This window comes from Dromiciops gliroides, chromosome 6 (assembly GCF_019393635.1).
Source record: "Dromiciops gliroides isolate mDroGli1 chromosome 6, mDroGli1.pri, whole genome shotgun sequence".
Classification (NCBI taxonomy): Eukaryota; Metazoa; Chordata; class Mammalia; order Microbiotheria; family Microbiotheriidae; genus Dromiciops; species Dromiciops gliroides.
This window is the reverse complement of record NC_057866.1, coordinates 25,807,968-25,828,883: the sequence shown is the minus strand read 5'-3', so window position 1 is coordinate 25,828,883 and position 20,916 is coordinate 25,807,968. Positions and strand designations below refer to the sequence as shown.

General features: G+C 46.5%; 1 protein-coding gene across 1 annotated transcript in view; it reads left to right on the top strand.

Moving 5' to 3' along the window:
* The window catches only part of TSPAN18 (tetraspanin 18), a 79,395-nt gene that overhangs the window by 42,893 nt on the left and 15,586 nt on the right, over positions 1-20,916 (top strand). The window contains 5 exon segments of the mRNA XM_043970461.1: positions 700-787; positions 10,014-10,089; positions 14,017-14,088; positions 14,090-14,216; positions 19,730-19,806. Of these exon segments, the coding sequence (XP_043826396.1) occupies positions 10,027-10,089; positions 14,017-14,088; positions 14,090-14,216; positions 19,730-19,806 (339 nt within the window). The 5' untranslated portion in view covers positions 700-787; positions 10,014-10,026.

Genomic DNA, 20,916 nt, shown 5'->3' with positions numbered 1-20,916 from the left:
CAGTCATGTCTGACTCTTCTTAACTCTATTTGGGGTTTTCTTGGCAAAGCAACTGGAGTGGTTTGCCATTTCCCTCCACAGCTCATTTTACAAATGAGGAAGCTGAGGCAAACAGAATTAAGTGACTTGCCCAAGGTCACACAGCTAGGAAGTGTCTGAGGCCAGATTTGAACTTGGGAAGATTCATCTTCTTGGCTACAAGCCTGGTGCTCTATCCACTGTGACACCTAGCTGCCAGACAGAGGTTTGCTAAAAGCTAAACACATGAGTCTCACTTTCATTGCACCAACAGGCAAGAGACTGATGCCTCCTGGTCCCTAACCTGGGATTCTGGTTTTATGTATCAACCTTAGACAGCTTCTCAAACTTGCTTTGGATCCCTCGCATTTCTGAAACCCAAGACCCCCACCATCTTCAATCCTCTCTCTTCTTCCTCTCATCTATTGTGTATAGTTATGTCACAGCAGGTTACATTTTTGCAATGATGCCCTAAGTCTTCAGGAGACGATGTGGTGATTCATTCAGCCCCTGCCTTACAATATCAGCTCCTGGCCTAAAATGGTAGGCGTCTGAACCACAGGAACTCCTCCAGGTGCTGAAAGCTTTTCATTAGTGTTAAGGGAGGTTTTCATGAACAGTGTGTTGAATTCAATGACCCTCTATTGACTTTCTATTGTAATTGAATATTTTCTCTCCTAGGTCAAGGTTTTCCAATAATAAAAATAGACCAGGATCCCTTGGACCCTTTGGAGTCAGGTGTCTCACTGAAGTCCCAAGAGCTCTAAAGGTGAGTCCCCTGATTTTTTTACCTTATTTTTCTTAGTTTTTCCTTTCCCCACCATGATAGCATTGTCTACTAGGAAGAACATGGATCTGAGAGTCTAGCACACCAGGTTCAATTCCCAATTCTGGTGGTGCATCCGTCCTATGTTCTGTTTTTTCAAATTCCTTCTAGCCCTGATGTTCTATGTTCTAGAGCCCCACTCAGCTCTAATAGTCTATGTACTGTGTTCTAAAGTCTGTCCCAGCTCTAGCCTTCTATGTTCTAGGGAGTTCCCAACGCCTGATGGTCTCTGTCCTAAGGCCGTGCCTGGATACCGCACTATATATATTGTGAAATCTGTCCTGCCAATGAAAGTCTAAGGTCTATTTTCATATATATTATTTATTTAGCATTTTATTTCCCCCCAATTATATGTAAAAACAATTTTTTTTTTGTGGGGCAATGGGGGTTAAGTGACTTGCCCAGGGTCACACAGCTAGTAAGTGTTAAGTGTCTGAGGCTGGATTTGAACTCAGGTCCTCCTGAATCCAGGGCCAGTGCTTTAACCACTGCGCCATCTAGCTGCCCCCTTGTAAAAACAATTTTAACATCCATTTAAAAAACTGTTCCAAATTCTCTTCCTTCCTCCCTCCTCCCCCCATGCCGGTTAAGAAGGCAAGCAATTCAGTATACGTTTCTGTGTTCTGTTTTCTAAAGTCTGTCCCTGCCTTGGCCTTCTTTGTTCTGTGTTCTAGGAGACTCCCTAGCCCTGATTATTCTGTATTCTAGGATCTGTCCCAATCCTGACATTCTGTGTTCTAAGGGATTCCCCAGCTCTGACAATCTATATTCTAAAGTTCTGCCCAACTCCAACAATCTAAGTGTTTATGTTCTGAAGTCCGTCCCTGCTCTGATGTTCTTTGTTCAGTGTCTAAAGTCCAATTTGTCTCTGATAGGCTCAGCTCTAACTTCCCTTTCCAGCTCAGTCTGTTCTGTCACAGTCTTACATATTCTATGTTTTCTATTCTAAGGTCCTTTCCAGTTCTAACATTCTATGTTCTAAGGCCCCTCACAGCTCTGACATTCTGTATTCTGGGTTCTCGCACCCCTTCCCATTCAGATATTCTGTTTCAAGATCCCTTCCAGCTCTGATATTATGTGTTACAAAGTTCCCTTAAAGCCCTATATCCTAAATTCTAAAAACCCTCCTACCTCTGACAATCCATATTCTCTATTCTGAGGTCTCTTTCTAGCTGTGGCATTCTATACTCTAAATTTTCTTTTAGGTTTGCCTGGTAAAAGAGTTGGGGAGGACTATTCAGAAATGAGTGAGGTCAAAATTGTTGTTGTTCAGTCATGTCCAATTCTTTGTGACCCCTTTTGGAGTTTTCTTGGCAAAGATGTTGGAGTAGTTTGTAATTTCCTTCTCTGCCTCATTTTACAGATGAGGAAACTGAGGCAAACAGGGTGAAGTGACTTGCTTGGTGTCACACAGCTAGTGAGTGTCGGAGCCTGGATTTGAACTCAGGTCTTCCTAATCCCAGGCCTGAGGTTCCATCCTTTGTACCACCTAGCTGCCTAGGTAAAAAAAAATCAATTGAAAACATAAATGAATAGCAAAAGAAGTCCTCTGCCCACTCTAACATCTTATAATTCAATCACAGATTTTAAAAATATTTCCCCCTCCCACCCCCACACCCCCATAATAGAGCCTAAGCTTGGGAGAGTTAGCCCTGGGGCTAACCTCTTCTGGTTCTATGAAGCCAAAATATTGGGGATGAAAACTAGGAATGACTTGTTTCTGGGCCCAGAACATGGTGCCCCTCCTCTTTAGCTAGCTGGCTCTTTCCTTCTCCTGAGTCCCCTTTATCCAGAGCCTTCAGACTATTTACTCTAAGATTCTCTTAGTAATCTCCTTCCAGTGTACCCCTAAGAGGATCAGGTGGGGATAGCCAGCAAACCCATTTTCAGGATCAAGAAACCAAGACCACGAAAGGCAAAGGTCCTGGTAGGGAGGGGGAACAGGGCCCAGGCATCCTTATTGCAACACTGCCTATCGGGCTAGGTCATCCACCCATCCGCCCCACCTTCCTGTGATGTGTAAAAAGATTCTACATGAGATCTTTTACTGCCCCTGTCAGTGAGCCCAGATGCTAAAAAGGAAGTGGCTCCTCTAATAAATGCAATACATAATAAATATGTGCAATGGATTTGTACAGCTTGGTGTTTATTATGCCTTTCAATTGTTTAGTGTTTGGAAGTGGGGGAAGAAATTCCATACACTGTGTGTAGAGTGCTTAGGTCCACGCTAGCACAGAGCAAACAGGCCATGAAAGGGAATCCCAGCCAGTCAGAAAGATCTCAAATGTTGGTTTGCTCAGCCAAGCCTGCTGGGAGACGGCTCATCCACCCTATGTATAAGGCTTCTGAACCTCAATGAGAATTACCTATTAGTTTGTTGTTGTAGAATGTTTAATTCACTTAAAATCAGCAAGCATTTATTTAAGCACCTCCTTACTTTGTGCTTGGCACTGACACCACAAAGAGCAAAACAAGACAATCCTGGGCGTCACAGGGCTTTCGTTCTATTTAAGCACTCAATGTGTGTTAATAGGGAAACAGGATATGGAATGCAAGGTCATTTGGAGAGTGAGGCACCAGCTCCTGGGGGGGCAAGAAAGGAGGAGTGGGTACTTGTGCTGAGATCTGAGGGGAAGCTCCAAGCTCCAAGAGGCAGAGGTGAAGGAGGGAAGAGCATGGAATTGGCAGATGGAATGTTCCAGTATGAAGAAACAGAAAATAGACCCATTTGGCTGGAACTAAGAATGGATGAGGCAGGGGTGGGGGAGCAAGGGAATGTGAAAGGGAGGCTGGAAAGGGCTTTAAATGCCCAGAAGAAATGTTGGGGGCAAGAGGGGCCATTGAGAGCTTCTGAGCTGGGTGTTAAAGGAGTATGAGTTTGGTGGGCGCGTGGAGCACAGATAGCAGAGCTCAAAGAAGCCTTAGAATGTGGGAGCTAGGTGCTCGCTTGAAGGTCAGTTTCTCCACCCCCTCCTTTTATACATGAGGAAACTGAGGCTTGCCCAAGCTTGGATTCAAACCCAAGTCCACCACCTCTGAATCCAGTGATCTTTCCCAGACACCATTGTCCAGGATGAGAACCTTTAAAATGCTAACAGTTTGATCTTGGGGCTGAAGGAAAGGGATTTAGGGGAGATATGGATTCATGCCATCCTGAGTGAACTGAGGCAGGCCCAACCCATCCTTCCTGCCCGGCATGGCTTTAAATGCCAACTCTGGTCACTTTAAGTAAAAATTCCTAAAGCTCCAAGCTGTCTTTGATCCCTTCTGGCTGGGTTTGATGGGCCTTCCAAGGGCTAGGAGATGGACCAGAGGACGTTAGGCTGTCCCTCCCTATTTCAGTCTCTGGGCCTTCTCCTTCAGGCTCTGCCTTTCTTGTCTGTCTGAGCCCCTCTCCTTCTTCCCTTCCTTCCCCCACTGGACTCATATTCTTTTATTTTTAGAAGAGGAAAAAATAAAAGTTGCCAGGGTTTATTTAAAGAGGGAGCATTAAATAGCCTTTAATTCCCTGGCAATGGCTCCAAGGGTCCAGGGTTACGTAAAACTGAGGGAAGGGACGGGAAAGGAGGGAACTTGTAATTCCCACCAAGGAGGACAAAGCTCTCAGCTCCTTCCTCTAAACTGAGCTAAAACCCAAAGCAAAACACACACACACACACACACACACACACACACACACACACACACACACACAGAGTCTTTTATAAAACAAAACCTCTTTCTTGCGGGATAAATTAATAAATGAGAAGGCCCCTCTTGCAGGATACAAGGCAGATGCCAACGGGTCCCCACCAGAGCTAAGCCAATATCGCCTAATCAGTTATGGAGTGAGGGGTGGGGTGACCCCTACAGGGCTTGGCGGTCTAGTAAAAATAATTTTGGACCTCACATCTAATACTTCCAGATGTCCCCCCTCCCCGGTCCCCTCCAATCCTGACCACCCAGTATTCCTTATTGGGTTCAAGCCAAGACAGGATTATCCAGGAGAAACCACATCTTTTCCTGTCTGAGACCCAGAGTTCTTCCTTCCCTCTCACCCACCTTAGCCCTACTAAAAAGCCATCATTTCTCCCTATGGAATATAAGTTCCATGAGAGCAGGGAGTGTTAGGGGAGTCTTGTCTTTCTATCTCCAGTGCCTAGAATGGTGCCGGGTGCCTAGGTGCTTATTAAATACGTCCTAATTGGTTAATTGATCTCCCTATCAGAAATACTAGAAGCCTGCCAGGAAAGACACTTAACTTCTCCAAAGGGCCTTCGGAAGAGGCTTTAGCTCTCTTTGATGATCCAGACAAAGCAGTATGAGATCCTCAGGGACACCCCATCCTGAGTCTGATGATAATGCACTTCTCTATTCCAAATTCATTTACAAAGAACCTTGGTCACAACAGATATTTATCTGTGTCCACAGTTTACATCTGTCATAGAAGGTAAGCTCCTTGAAGGCAGGGACTCTACCTTATTCATTCTTGTACCTCCCTCCTGAACCTTGCAGAGTAGGTGGCACATAGTAGGCCAATAACAAATATGCTTTAAATGATGAGCAGCTCAATCAATCAATTACATGCCTACTAGGTGCTACATAGGCTGGGTTCTGGAAATACAGACATAAAAGGGAAACAGAGTCTGCCTTCAGGGAACTTATATTCTATAAGGAAAGACAATGTGTGCACACATGAGAACATAGAAAAATATGTGCAAAGTAAATGGAAGGTCAGTTGGGGAAGAGACACTGGCAGTTGGTGGGGGGAGGAAGAAGGAAGGGGGTCAGAAAAGGTATCTTGTAGGAAGTGGCATTTATATTGACTTTGAAGGAAGCTAGGCATTCTAAGAGGCAGAGATAAAGAGCAAGCAGATTCCAGAAAGAGCAGACTGCATGTGCATAGACATGGAGATGGAGGATGTAATTCTCTGTGTGAAGAACATCGAGAAGGCCAGTTTGGCTGGACTGGCATGTGTCTGAAAGGGAGTAATGTTCTACAACCCTGGAAAGACAGGTCTGAGTCAGGTTGTAAAGAGGGTTAAATGCCAACCACAGGTGTTTGCACTTGATCCTAGAGGCTATAGCTCAAGCCACTGGAGCTGCTTGAACAGGGGAAGGACATGGTCAGATTTCTGTTTTCAGAATATCACTTTGGCAGGTATGTGAAGTATGGGTTGGAGTAGGGAGAGACTGGATGCAGGGAGAACAATTGTTGTTGTTCAGTCATTTCAGTCATGTCTGACTCTTCTTGACCCCATTTGGGGTTTTCTTGGCAAAGATACTGGAATAGTTTGCCATTTCCTTTTCCAGCTCATTTTATAGATGGAGGAAACTGAGACAAACAGAGTCAAGTGACTTGCCCAGGGTCACACAATGAGGAAGTATCTAAGGTTAGATTTAAACTTTGGAAAATGAATCTACCTAACTCCTGGTCAGGCACTCTATCCACTGGGCCACTTAGCTGCCCCAGGGAGAGCAATAAGGAAAACGTTAAAACAGTTAAGAGAAGTGATAAAGACCTGAACTTGGATGGATGGATGGATGGATGGATGGATGGATGGATGGATGGATGGATGGATGGATGGATGGATGGATGGATGGATGGATGGATGGATGAGTGGATGGGTGGGTAGGTGGATGTATGGGTGGATGGGTGGGTGGGTGGATGGATGGATGGATGAATTGCCAGGGCTTTGGTTACTTCTTGTACCCTGGGCACTTAGGTAAAAGTGACAGAACCTCAGAATTTTAGAGTAAAATGGGGACCTCATCTACCATTGAACCCAAGCTGTCCCTATATAAAAATTCCCTTGCTAGAATCCTGGGCAAATGGTCCTCTGGTCTTTGCTCAGAGACCTCAATCATGTGGAACCCCTTCTCTCTCAAGGCAGCCCTGTTGAACTTTGGGGCAGCTCTCCTTCTTAGGAAGTTTTTCCTTATATCAATCCTAAACTTGCCCCTCTCTAACATCTGCCCCCCCCCCCCGGTCCTAGTTCTCTTCTCTGAGGCCGAGCAAATCAAGCTCATCCATGTTCCATAGGAAAGTCCTTTAGACACTCGATGGCAACTATTGTGTCTCCCTTGGGTCTTCTCTTATCTAGGCTGGACATCTTCAGTTCCTTCCACTGATCCTTCTATGACATGATCTCAAATACTTTAAACATCCTCATTGCCCTTCTCTGGATACTATTCCACGTACCACTGTCCTCCCTTTGCCATGTTTAAGAGTACAAAGGTCTATTCCTGAGCTAGTGCCTTCAACACTCTTTACCAGTCCTGCCAGTGACCACCATTTTTATTCCCAGAATCCTGGTGAACAGCCACCAACAATCTGAGCAGATGAGGGGCCACAAAAGTCACCCTGCCCACCTCCACCAAACAGTGATACTCAGCTTTATTTCATTCATTGTTGTTCAAGCATTTGTCGTGTTGGAGTGTCTGATTCTTCATAACCCCATTTGGAGTTTTCTTGGCAAAGATACTGGAGTGGTCTGCCATTTCCTTCTCCAGGCTTCATTCAATACCTTCTCTCAAAAATGGCAGACTTCTGAGACCCCCAGACTATATATCTAGCCAGGGACAGGGAAGGACACCCTGAACTATTGCCACTTAAAGTCATTATGGGACCAGGCATCAGTCATGTCCAGGTAGTTTTTCTGCCCTGCCCAGAGGCAGGAGGATGGATCAGATGACCTGAGGAAGATCATAGGGTCATAATCATAGTGGCTTGCATTTGTCAGGTATTTTATGGTGGGAGAGCTCCTAGACAGGACAGTATGCTCAAACTTAAAGCAATTATCCCACCAAGATCCCTTGTGAATGAGGCATAGCTGCAAGCTGGAGGTCCTCCCGTGCTGCAGGATACAGCATCTCCTGGCTGGGCCCCACTGCTTGTCCCAAAGGGCTGCACTCCTCACGAGGCTCGGTTGCTGCCCTTATAGACTTCAGTTCCTGGACATCCTGAAAAATATCATGAGTCCCTGGACTCATGGAAAGAAGTCACAATCAGGAGGCAGCCCCATGGCAGTCACAGGCTAGCCTAGGCAACCATATGCTCACTGACTGACCCGGGAGAGAGATGGACACCCCTGCCTGCACTGGCCTTCCAGAGTTCAGTTTGCTTCACACCTTAGGGCCAACAAAAAGGAGGGGCAGCTAGGTGGCATGGTGGGTAGAGCACTAGCCCCGGAGTCAAGAGGATCTGAGTTCAAATCTCATTTTGGAGACTTACTAGCTAGCAGACCCAGAAGACCTGCATGGTTACAATGCAGAGTTAGTCCCCTCCATTCTTCATCCTCACATCCTTCCAGAAACAGCCTCTACAAACATCCACGTGGTATGGGTTGGACTATTTGATTTTAGAACTGGAAAGAGCTTAGCCTGCCCCCACCCCCTGCCCTCATTTTACAGATGTGGAAACTAAGGCCAAGGATGATTAAGTGAATTACACACACTAGGCAGTAGATGGTTTAACCAGGGAAAGATCTATATAGCCAAAGCAAGCGTTGAAATGGTCCTTGAAAAGGAAGTTAAGACTGGGGTACATCCTCAGCTAGATTTTTGCACAATTGCCGTAATATAATGAAAAGAACATCAGAGGCAGAGGCAGAACACCTGGGTTCAAAACATCCCCTCCCCCCTTTTTGAGGTCCCCAAGCCCCATATACAAGACTGTACCTACACTTATATACCTCCCCTCCCCTCTCCTCCCTTTCCCACCAGCCTTTATTTCAGAGGGAAAAAAATAAAGGCAGGAAAGGTTCATTGAGAGAAGGAGAATGAAATAGGCATCCAGGGCCGGGGTTGCCGTGCAACGGACCAACCCCCAAATTAGAGCATGGTGCGTTCACCTGATTCAGCCGCTCCCCCCCAAGTGGGTTTCTGAAGAGCCCGGCAGCCTGGCAGCGTCGGGAAAACCGACCAGTTACCATGGCCACGGGCAGCCCCCCGAGGGCGGCTGGACAAGCACCCAGTGCATTAGGAGAGACAATGAGGTGAAGGCACAGAGAGGATCAATCCCCTGGCCTGGGAAATATTCCCGTGATGCTGCTTCTAGAATTGGGGTTTTGCTTGAATCAAGTGCAGATCCCCCCTCCCTTAATTTAGCATGTAATTTGATGCAGTCTGGGTGGGAAGCATTGCTGAAGGGAGGGGAAAAAGAATGAAGAACTGTCTACCCCCTGCTGCTTTTTCATTAGGAAGTGCAGCCAAAATACGTGTGTGTTTGCACATGCAGTGTATAGGACCTGCTGCCTGGCTTTGGAGAGTCCCTCTGAGTGATTAGAGGGGTCCCACCGATAGGGCTACAGGAGAGTACAACGGGTAAGAATGTCAGAGAGTCCCTTCATTTATTTTTATTTATTTTTATTTTTTTTTTAGTGAGGCAATTGGGGTTAAGTGACTTGCCCAGGGTCACACAGCTAGTAAGTGTTAAGTGTCTGAGGCCGGATTTGAACTCAGGTACTCCTGACTCCAGGGCCGGTGCTCTATCCACTGCGCCACCTAGCTGCCCCTGAGTCCCTTCATTTATAAAAATAGGGGTGACGGGTAATGGACCTGATGATTTATAAGACCCCTCTAAACCTCGACATACCCAGCCTTGGAGTCAGGAAGACCTGGGTTTGACTAGTGATGGGACCCCAAATAAGTCATTTAACCTCTGTAGGGCCTCAGTTTCCTCATCTGTAAAATGGTAATAATAATAGGTTCATTTTGAGGTCCAAATGAAATGACATATGGAAAGTGTTGTAGCAACCTTAAAGTACTCACTGGTAGCAGTGTGTTGTTCCAAGTTCCTTTTCAACTAAAACATGCCATGTTCTGTTATTTTTATTTTTGTTTTGGGGGGGTGAGGTAGTGAGGGTTAAGTGACTTGCCCAGGGTCACACAGCTAGTAGGTCTCAAGTGTCTGAGGTCAAATGTGAACTCAGGTCCTCCTGACTCCAGAGCCAGTACTCTATCCACTGAGCCACCTAACTGCTCTCCATGTTCAGTTATTCTTAAGGTCTCTTCCATCTCTCATAGTCTCTTCTCCCCGGGTCCTGGTCCTGCTTTCCAGCTTTGAGGCCAAGGCCCACACCAGGCCCCCTTCTCTCTCCTCTGAGGACACTGGGAAGCAGGGAAGGGAGTGGGAGCTGGAGAGGAAACAGACACACAAAGCTACAGGGGCTGCCTTGATGTTTTGCAGGAGGAAGAGCACCATGGAGGGCGACTGTCTGAGCTGCATGAAGTATCTGATGTTTGTTTTCAATTTCTTCATATTCGTAAGTATTCCGGGAACCCTCCCCTCTATCAGTTCTCCTCTGTCTCTGCCAGGCTTTCAAAACAAGGGATTCTCTTAAAATATTCATGTTGGGAGAACTTGGGCTTCTCTTTTCTCCAGGGGCAGAAGCCAATGGGGCTGAAGAACAAGGGACTTCAACGCTAGAAGCAGACAATGGGATCATAGACTAAGACCTGAAAAGGACCCCAGAATTCATCTAGTTCAACCCCTTTGTTTTACAAGTGAGGAAACTGAGGACCAAGGAAGTAATTTCATTTATCCAAAGTCACACAGTAATGTTTGGTCAATCAGGCAACCTTGGGGAAGGTACTTCCCTTGACCTCTGGTTCCACATCTATAAAACAAGAGTTGCACCAGACTGAGTCTCTTCCAAATCTGGGATCCCAGCATCCCAAGCAGCAGAGTTGGGATTCAGTTTAGGTTCTCATTATCTAAGAACTAGCCTGGCAGACAAGAAATAGTCAGAGACCCTCAGGTCCTCAGGATAGAGATTCAGGACCATCCTCAAGGAGAAAGCCCTCACTGAGGAAGGGGGTAGTACCTAAGGGAGTGATAGGCAACAATTATCATATTCTGGTGTAAAGAACATTGAAGAGAGCAAAGATCTAACTGAGTTTTAGCTGTGTACCTTGATGAGATCCTTTCCTTCCCTTCCCTTCCCTTCCCTTCCCTTCCCTTCCCTTCCCTTCCCTTCCCTTCCCTTCCCTTCCTTCCCTTCCCTTCCCTTCCCTTCCCTTCCCTTCCCTTCCCTTCCCTTCCCTTCCCTTCCCTTCCCTCCTTCCCTTCCTTCCCTTCCCTTCCCTTCCCTTCCTTCCCTTCCCTTCCCTTCCCTTCCCTTCCCTTCCCTTCCCTTCCCTTCCCTCCCTTCCCTTCCCTTCCCTTCCCTTCCCTTCCCTTCCCTTCCCTTCCCTTCCCTTCCCTTCCCCTTCTCTTCTCTTCCCTCCCCCTTAACCTTCCCCTTTTTCATTTCCATTTCCATTTCCATTTCCCCTTCCCCTTTTCCCCTCCCTCTTTCCTTCCCTCCATTTTCATCATCTGTACTATGAGGCGCTGGAATCCATGATCTTTGAAGTGCTTCCCAGCTCTCACATTCTGTATTCCATATTCCAAGGTCCCTTCAAGCTTCACACTCAGTTTAGATTTAATGATCAATCATCACAGAATGGTTACAACAACTGGGTCATTGAACATTCAGTCACACCCTTCTACCATGTCCCTCTTCCCCCAGAAAGAGCTATGTCCCAGCTTTGGCCCAGTTGAGATGACTGAGATTTGGGGGATTCAGAACTTAGTAGTGGGAGAAGTTGCTATAAGAAGGAAGATAACCATTTGTTAACAGAAATCATCATAATCATTTTCAACACACTTGTTTAGGGGGCTTACTCTGTGCCTCACATTTGAGTGTAATGAGAGATACAAAGATGAACGGGCTATAGTTCCTGCTCTCACAGAGCTTAAAAGTCTAGTTGGGGAGATAGATCTATCTCAAGTGTCCCTGGAAAATCCATTGTTCACATAGCCACAGGAATGTGCTGGAGCCAGTTCATAGAGGTTCGGGAGAGCTGATTGTTAAATTTCTGTGTGAGCATGTGCACCTCTGAAATCAACAAATGTTACAAATCAGGACTTTGCTTTATTGGATTGTTGATGGTTTTAGACTTAAGAAAGTGGTGGGAGAAAGTGTTATATTATACACTCAACTTCAAAGTAAGTCCTGCTACACTTTTAACTTTTTTTTTTTTTAAGTGAGGCAATTGGGGTTAAGTGACTTGCCCAGGGTCACACAGCCAGTAAGTGTTAAGTGTCCGAGGCCGGATTGAATTCAGGTACTCCTGACTCCAGGGCCGGTGCTCTATCCACTGCGCCACCTAGCTGCCCCTGCTACACTTTTAAAGAGCCAATTGTTGAACGTTTACCAGCACACTTTGGCATAAAGTGCAAACGTTTTCTTCCTAAGGCACAGATCTGACCATATCCTGCCTCTACTCTAAAACCTTCTATGCTACTCCCCTATTGCCTCTAGGGTAGACAAATTCTACTTGTCTTGTCTGGTATTTAAACCCTGGGGAGAACAGAAAGGCTTTATGTAGAAGGTAGTGCTTGAGCTGGATCTTGAGAGAAACCAGTGATGATAGGAGGGAGAAGTGATGAGGAGTGCCTTGGGAAGAGTCAGTGCAAAATCCTTTTTTCTTTTCTTTCTTTCATTTCTCTTTATTTTCTTTTCTTTTCTTTTTTTTTTTTTTTTTGCGGGGCAATTGGGGTTAAGTGATTGCCCAGGGTCACACTGCTGGTAAGTGTCAAGTGTCTGAGGCCAGATTTGAACTCAGATCCTCCTGAATCCAGGGCCGGTGCTTTATCCACTGCACCACCTAGCTGCCCCTAGTGCAAAATCCTGGAGGAAAAGAGATGGAGTGGCTGTTGTGTGTGCGAAACACCATCATCTCCACTCTTTGTAATCCTCTCCATCTCTTCCATGAGACCTTCCCTTGACCCCTTCAGCTGCAAGTGACTTCTCTCTCCCCAAATGACCCCCAGAGGACTTTGAGTCTCTCCCTTTCCCCCATCCCTCCCTATCTTGCATTTATTTTCACTTGCCTCTCTGCTTGTCATATCTGATTCCCCCTCTCTTCCCCAATGTAACATGAACTATTTGAGGACAGGGGACTATGACATTTTATCTTTGTATTCTTGACACAGCACAGTGCCTTACTTGCAGTAGGTGTTTTATACCGATAATGAATTGAATTGGAAAAAAAAAAAAAAAGGCAAGGAAGCATCTGTGGCTCAATGAATAGAGTTTCCACCTTAGTTAGAAAAAATACCATTCCATTCAGTCATTTTTCAGTTGTGTCTGACTCTTTGTGATCCCATTTGGGATTTTCCTGGCAAAAAATACTGGAGTAGGGGCAGCTAGGTGGCGCAGTGGGATAGAGCACTGGCCCTGGAGTCAGGAGTACCTGGGTTCAAATCCGGCCTCAGACACTTAACACTTACTAGCTGTGTGACCCTGGGGCAAGTCACTTAAACCCCAATTGCCTCACTAAAAAAAAATACTGGAGTTGTTTGCTATTTCCTTCTCCAGCTCATTTTACAGATGAGGAAACTGAGGCAAACAGGGTGAAGTGACTTGCTCAGGGTCACACAGCTCTCACATGTTGTATTTGAACTCAGGTCTTCCTGACTCCAGGCCCTAGATTCTTTGTACCATGATACTACCTAGCTGCCCTCAGTTAGAAATGTCTGGGCTCGGGTCAGACATTTGCTGTGTGACTCTAACCAAGTCCCCACTTCTTGATGCCCCCCAGGAAACTCTCTGGGATTCTCAGATGTGGAACATCTCTGTGGGTAGTTTGCGTACTATCAGTTTCTTAGACAATTAAATTATAGTCTTCTACTACCCTCCCAAAAGAAGAGAGCAACAATCCAGCTCTCCCTAGTGCTCTCATTTGATAATGGAGATTCACAGTCTTCACAGTGGAAGACAGGTGCCAAGCTACTAGAAGAGAATGGGGCTCCACCTAGTGGGCCTGAGAGAAGTCACAGCTCATGGCTTCCATTTCAAGAAAGGGGGGAATTTATTCAAGTTAGGTATTAAAAGCCCCAAATTATGGTAGCTCTTTAAAAATCGAAGAAAAAAGAAAAGAAAGTAACAGGGAACATCTTGGGGAAATAGATTCATGGTGCAAATTGAATTTCTGCCTAATAAACCATGTTCCTAATTTATTTGCTGCTCAGGATGTGGGCCCCTCTTGCTAACTAACCCATCTGGCTCCCCAGCAGGAAAGCCACGGTCCTGGGAGTCACTAGCAGAATGTTTAAACTTTGCATCCTTTTCGTCCCCCCACCCCTTTTTCTACCTCCATCCATCCCCTGCGCCTTCCTCTTCTCCGCTGGACCCCCGGAGCAGCTGGGAGGTGCCTGCCTGCTGGGCATCGGGATCTGGGTCATGGTGGACCCCACCGGGTTTCGAGAGATTGTGGGCCGCTAACCCCCTCCTCTTCACGGGTGCCTACATCCTGCTGGCCATGGGAGCCCTGCTCTTCCTACTCGGTTTCTTAGGCTGCTGTGGAGCGATCCGGGAAAACAAGTGTCTGCTACTCTTTGTAAGTACAAGCCCCTGTGATACCCACCCCCCCTCACCCATCCATGGATCCTCTTCCCTACATCCAGGTACTTGGTAGCCGAAAGGAAGCTATGGGGTCGTGGGAAGCACCCTGGACTGGGAGTAGGAGACCCGGTATCTGTCACTCACTTACCGGGTGACTTTGGGGAAGTGATGTCACCACTCATCTGTAGAGGTTGGGGGTTGTTGCCCGTGATGCCAATTGGGCTCCAAGCAGGATGCAGGGGGGAGTATGTGCTCCCCCTTCCATCCCTCACCACGTTGTCTGCTGTTTGCTTTCAAGTCTAGGGTTCGAAGGTGAACCAGCCTTTGATCAGTGTCATGTCCCTGTTCCACCAGTTGTGTGGCCCCAGCCAACTGTGTGACCTCTCAGGGTTGCAGGCCACTCTCTGAGTCTCTAAATTTCAGAGAGATGATGATTTGTATTGGGAGATAGGTCCACTGTGAGCTCCTTGTGCTGATGAAAACATAAGCCCATGAAAGATAATAAATTGCATTTATGTAATACTCTCCTTCCCTATAGATATAATGTTTGCATAGATATGATGTGGGTATATCATTTGGAGCCCCACCACAAGTGTGGAGGGTATTATTAGTCCTATTTCTTGTTGGTTAGGCCGGTTACTTGTGTCTTCCTGACCCCATTTGGGGTCTTCTTGGCAGAGATTACTGGAGTGATTTGCTATTTCCTTCTCCAGCTCATTTTACAGATGAGGAAACTGAGGCAAACAGGGTTAAGTGACTTGCCCAGGGTCACACAGCTAAGAAGTATCTGAGGCCAGATTGAACTCAGGTCCTCCTGACTCCAGGGCTGGCACTCTATGCATTGCACCACCTACCTGCACAAGTACTATTTTACATATGAGGAAACTGAGGCCAGAAAGGGGAAATAGTCTTGTGTGTGGCGGGGTGGGGGGGGGGGGGGGGGGGGGGAGGCATAGCTGTGTCTGAGCTCGGACTCAGCTCTAGTCTTAGAGCTGTTTTTTTTTTTTTTTTTCCATCTGCAATGAGATTTTCCCTGGACCATCTTCCACTCTCTTCCCTTGTCTTTTTGTAGCTAATAGCACCACAGTTGTAAGACAGTTGACCAGAGCCACGAATATGGCCTCTGGCCATGGCACTGAGCCAAGCTAACTGGGACAGCTGGAGCTCGGGCTTGTAACCTTGGCCTGGGAGTCATATCTGTCTCAGTTCTACCACCATGTGCCCATGTGTCCTAGGGCAAGTCCCATCATCTTCCTGAATCTCTGCTGTGTTGTCTGTAAAATGAAGGGGCTGGATTACAAGTCCTTTCTGGCTCTCTCCTAATGCAGATGGACACCTGCTCTGCAATGTGTAGACTTAGAGTTACTGAGAACATTGAGAAGTCAAATGTCTTGCCCAGGGTCACAAATATCTCTATGTGTGAGATTGGGATGTGAACCCAGATCTCCTTCTCTCTCTCTCTCTCTCTCTCTCTCTCTCTCTCTCCTCGCGTCTCTCTCCTCTCTCTCTCTCTCTCTCTCTTTTTAGTGGAGGCAATTGGGGTTAAGCGACTTGTCCAGGTCACACAGCTAGTAAGTATTAAGTGTCTGAGGCCGAATTTGAACTCAGGTACTCCTGAATCCAGGCCAGTGCTCTATCCACTGCGCCATCTAGCTGCCCCCATCTCCTTGTCTCAAAGGGCCAGTTCTCTATCTTCTATACCACACGGCCTCTTTCTGTAAATTGATCATTTCCCCATGTCACTGTTAGCATGGGGGACATAAACCCTGTATCTCCCCACTCCCAAAGTCTCTTCTATAGTTCTGTAACCCAATCATTGATCTACAAGGACACTGCATAAAGCAGCCTGAGCCATAGAGCTTGGGAACAGAGGAAATTTGAGGAGAGAGAGGAGGGGAGAGAGAGAGATGGAGAGGCGAGAGCTGAGAGCGCAGAAGCAGAGAGCGGAGAGCGAGAGCGAGAGAGAGAGAGAGAGAGAGAGAGAGGAGATGAGAGAGAGAGAGAGAGAGCCTAGAATGTGGACCCTCTGCTTTTGATCAGGTGCCACCTTCCGCAAGCCCTGGGGACACCATTCCATGCTTCATGGAGCATTGATGGAGGTCATGTTTGGCCTTGGTCTTGGGGTCACTCCTATGTTGAACCAATGGTGGAAAGAGAGTCATATTAGATGACTAAGAGCTCATAAAACTTCTCCTGGACAACGTCCTTTGGAGCATTCGCCAACATCTGAGCAGTGAGCCTAGAATGTATAGGACATGCCCCGCCCATGCCGTGTGAAATCAGCTAGATCAGTAATCCATCAAAGCAGAAGCCAGGGTGCCACAGGAACCTCCGGGAAGATTCAGTCATTGTCAGGCAGAGGAGAAGGTTCATGATGACTCTTCTCTGGGTCCCGACCAAGAGAGCAGCAGCCACACTTGGGAAGGCGGAAGAAGTCTGGACTGGTGGAATTGAGATATAAAGTTCCTGGGTAATGGTGTGCTCGGCGGCTGGGGCCTTGCCTTCCTTCTGTCCAGCTAGCTCCGATCTGGGACACGTGTAGCCCTGAATTACAAAGCCAGTGTCTATCAGAAGCAGGACACCTTACCCCCTCCACCCCCCAGCTTGTCCCGGCCCTAAGGCCGGCTCTCAATCCACTAGGGACATACCTGGTAAAGATACCAGAATTTTGGAGCTGAGAGAACTCAGGGATATCTAGCCAGACCCCCTTATTTTACAGATCTGGAAACTGAGGCCCAGAGAAGAGAGGTGACTTGTCCAAGGTCATCCAGCTAGCTAGTTTGGGGCTTAAACCCTGGGATCCCTGACTGCTAGTCTTTCTACTATGCGACATTGCCTCTTAACCATAAATGAAAAACTAAGCAGCTTACCGAGAATAGTAGGGTAAGGCAATTGTGTTAAAAATCTCACCTTGTGGGGTCTACCCCCAGTCATTATAATAAATAACAATGATAATAATAGTAGCAGCCCATGTTTTTTATAGCACTATCAGGCATGCAAAGTGCTTGACAAAGGATCTGAGGGTTAGATTAGATAAGAAAGCTCGGAGGTTTTCTAGTCCGTGTCCTATACTTTACTGAGGTCTAGAACAGTAGAATAACAACCACAGGCATGCACAAATGGCAGAACCAGGATTTGAACTCAGTACCAAGTCCAACCAAACTTTCCCACACTATTGCTTGTGCATTATGCTCATTTGATCTTCATAAACAATACTGTCCTATTCTTATCCCATGTTACGGCTGAGGAAAGAAACTAATCACTTCTCCAAGCCATACAACTGTCTGAGGTGGGATTTGAACCCAGGCTTCCTGACTCATGTCTAGAGCTTGATTCATCATGTCATACTACTTCTTTCTTAAGGACATCAGAATGTACACGTTTATATATGGGATCCAGCTGTGGACAGTACTGAGAAACAGCTGGGATTTGCACAGTGTAGCTGCGTGTTCGGACTCTTGACAGCCAAATTCTCAGGTCTAGATACCCCATGATTGAAAGCAGAAAGTGCACAGGACCAAAACCCTTTGGTATCAGCGTTAAGTGATTATTCCTGGACAACAGACTAGATGTGATAACAACCTGAAACCCTTGAGGAATCACGGCGTGCAGCCAGGACCCAGTGACTTATGGCCATCATGTGTCACTACAAAAGACTCATGAGTGAGCCTCATAGACTGGGGGAAGACAGTGGATCAATTTTTTTAAGGGTCACACAGCTAGTGCCATGTTCTGAGGCCGGGATTTGAACTCAGGTCCTCCTAAATCCAGGCCGTGCTTTATCCACTGCGCACCTAGCTGCCCCTGACAGTGATTCAATGTTATTTGTCTTTCTCTTCCATTTGGGTGTAAGGGAAAACCTTTGGCTCTGAATGTGACTATCAGGAATCTGTTCTAAAAGCTTCTGAATTTTTATACCTAATCTTGTCTTAAAATGTTGCCTTGCTCCAGTAGGTGGGGGCAGATTTGTTAATAGTTGCTTCTGAGGCACTCCATTCCCAATGCAGCTTGAAGAGAGGAAAAACTTTGTTGGCAAGGGGGCAACCCCAGTGTCGTTCAGAAGTCATAGTATCCAGTGTAAGGCAAATATACCTGAGGGGGAGGGGGCAGGAGAAGATCTCAAAAGACAAAGAGAAAATTGATGGAGAAGACTTTTGATTGGGAAGAAAAGCAAGCAGGCAAGAGCACTCAAGCCTCTTAACCTCATTTGATGGAGAGATGCCTTTCTCTCTGACTCTGCAGCTGCTTCTGAAGCAATAACTTACAAAATATCATACCCGGAAGGGGAACTGAAAAATCATCTCTACAATATCTCTGATGAGTGATCATCCAGCTTCCACTGGAGACCTATAATGGACGATGGGGGCGGGGGAGGAGAGAGAAAGAGGCCCACTATCTCCCTAGGCAAACTGTTTCACTTTAGGATATTTTTCATTGTCGGGAAGTTGTCCCTTACATGAACTTGAACTCCTCTTCCTTTCCTAGATGTTTACTAACCACCTCCCTAATAATATGCAAAGATAGTGTACATGAATTCAAAGTCACATCATTAACCTCTCTCTCTCGCTCTCTCCTTCCCCCCCCCCCCTCTCTCTCTCACATTTGGAAAACCCAAGATATTTGCCCTTCTCCAGGCTTAACACCACCTCTCCTATTCTCAACCAATCCCTTCAAAGAACACTGATATTAGATCAGTAATCACACCTGCCATCTCTGTCAAGCGTGCTAGAACGGAGCTCCTCTGAGCTCGGTGGCTTGAATTCCTAAAGATGCGGAGTCATCCTACCTTGCTCATTACAGTAGTAGGGTTTCTCCTCAATTGAGGTGGGGCTGTCAGGTGTTTTCCTATGGTCTCCTGACTTACCCTGGATTTCAACAGACAACTGTCATCTTTGGTCTATCTCTGTGGGTCCAAGGTTCATACGGGCATGTGTAGTTGGACTGAGGGCTTGAAATCAGAGGACACGGGGTTTGCATATCCTGACTTTGCTAGTTTGGGACCTTGGGCAAAACATAGGACATTTCGGGCTTCAGTTTCCTTGCTTGTAAAATCAGGTAAGATTGGACCAAAGGGACTTCTGAGGCCCCTTCCAGCTCTGTGTATCATCCAAGCATCCAGGTCACATGTGTTAGGGTACCCATTATGTGCCAGACACTGAGGTACAAAGAAAGGATATCCTCAAGGATCTCACTTCCTAAGGGGAGACAACTTGCCAACAATGCTCAAATGACAGGGATATATGGGAGTGTATCAACCGAAGGAAGATGCTAAAACGAAAGAGGGAGGCCAAGGCGTCTTGCAGAAGGTGAGACATGAAGGGAGCCAGTGAAGCCAGGAGGAAAAGGGGAGGAGGGATAGCGTTGCAAGCCTGGGCAACGGCCAGTGAGAAGGTGCTAAGTTGTGCTGTTGCCCCATTGCCTCAGTCCTCCCTCCCCATCGGGCCCGTCATGCTCACACAGCAATCCTTCCCTGGGGCAGCTCACCTGATTTTTTTTGTCTCTGTCTTTCCAGGTTTTTCCCTTGTCATTTTGTTAATATTCCTGGCGAGCGTCTCAGCAGCCATCCTGGCCTTCATCTTCAGAGAAAATGGTAAGGACGGTGCAGGGCCCCGTAATGTGATTATCCATCCCCCCCCAGGGTCGGAGCAGGCTGCCTTCTGCCTCTTTCTTCCCCTGAAACATGGGCTGACCACGCAGGGCAATCATGGGGCAATGGGTTCCAGAGACTTAGGACAACCTGGGTTTGAGTTGCTGGCTCTATAGCTTAATTAGCTGTAGGATCTTTGGCAATTTACCTAACCCTTCTGAGCCTCAACGTCCTCCTCTGTAAGAGGGGAGTAATGAGGGTCATGGTCATAGAGCAACCTTAAAGTTTGTATTTTCCACACATGGGTCTCATTTCAGCCTGAAAACTATTCTGGGGGTTAGAGATTTCTCAAAGGTGCTTCTCTGATGGGAAGATGCCTATAGATTTTATGCAATTCACCGGGACCTATAATCTCCTGTATGTGTGGGTGTGCCTGTGTTCCCGCGAGTTTGGGTCCAAGATTCCCCCATGGGCTGTGAACAGGAAAAAATAGGTTGAGAATTCTTTATTACAAGGTATTATTATCCCCATTTTACAGATGAGGAAAACTAGTCACAGGGTGAAGAAAACTGGCCTAATTAAGTGTAAGAAGGTAGGATTTGACCTGAACCTACTTAAGTAGTCAGGTACAGCGGTTTATCGACTACATCAGACTCATCGTGAACTGGCTTTATTTCAACGGGTTATTATGAAAAAAACTATTTTGTAAACCGCCAGATTCTCTAGAAATGTGAGGGGTTTTTTATTACTCAAGGACATAAAAGATTTATCACATTTTTATTTTGGAGGTCAAACTATGATTTCATTAATGTAAGAAATTTCTTATGAGGAAACCCCCTTTCCTCTAATGATGAAGAATAGCAGCTGTTCTGCAATTTTTAGACTAGAGAGCTGCCTGGGGCACTGAGAAATTGTCATTGTCCCAGGGGTTACCCAGGTGGTGTGCATCAGAGATGTGATGGCAACTCAGGCCCTCCTGATTCCAAGGCCAGCTCTCCTACTATACCAGGCTACCTCTCATCTAAAAGCAGATTCCTGGAGAGGTAGGGCATCTAGGAGGTGAAAGAAAGAAAGAAAGAAAGAAAGAAAGAAAGAAGAAAGAAAGAAAGAAA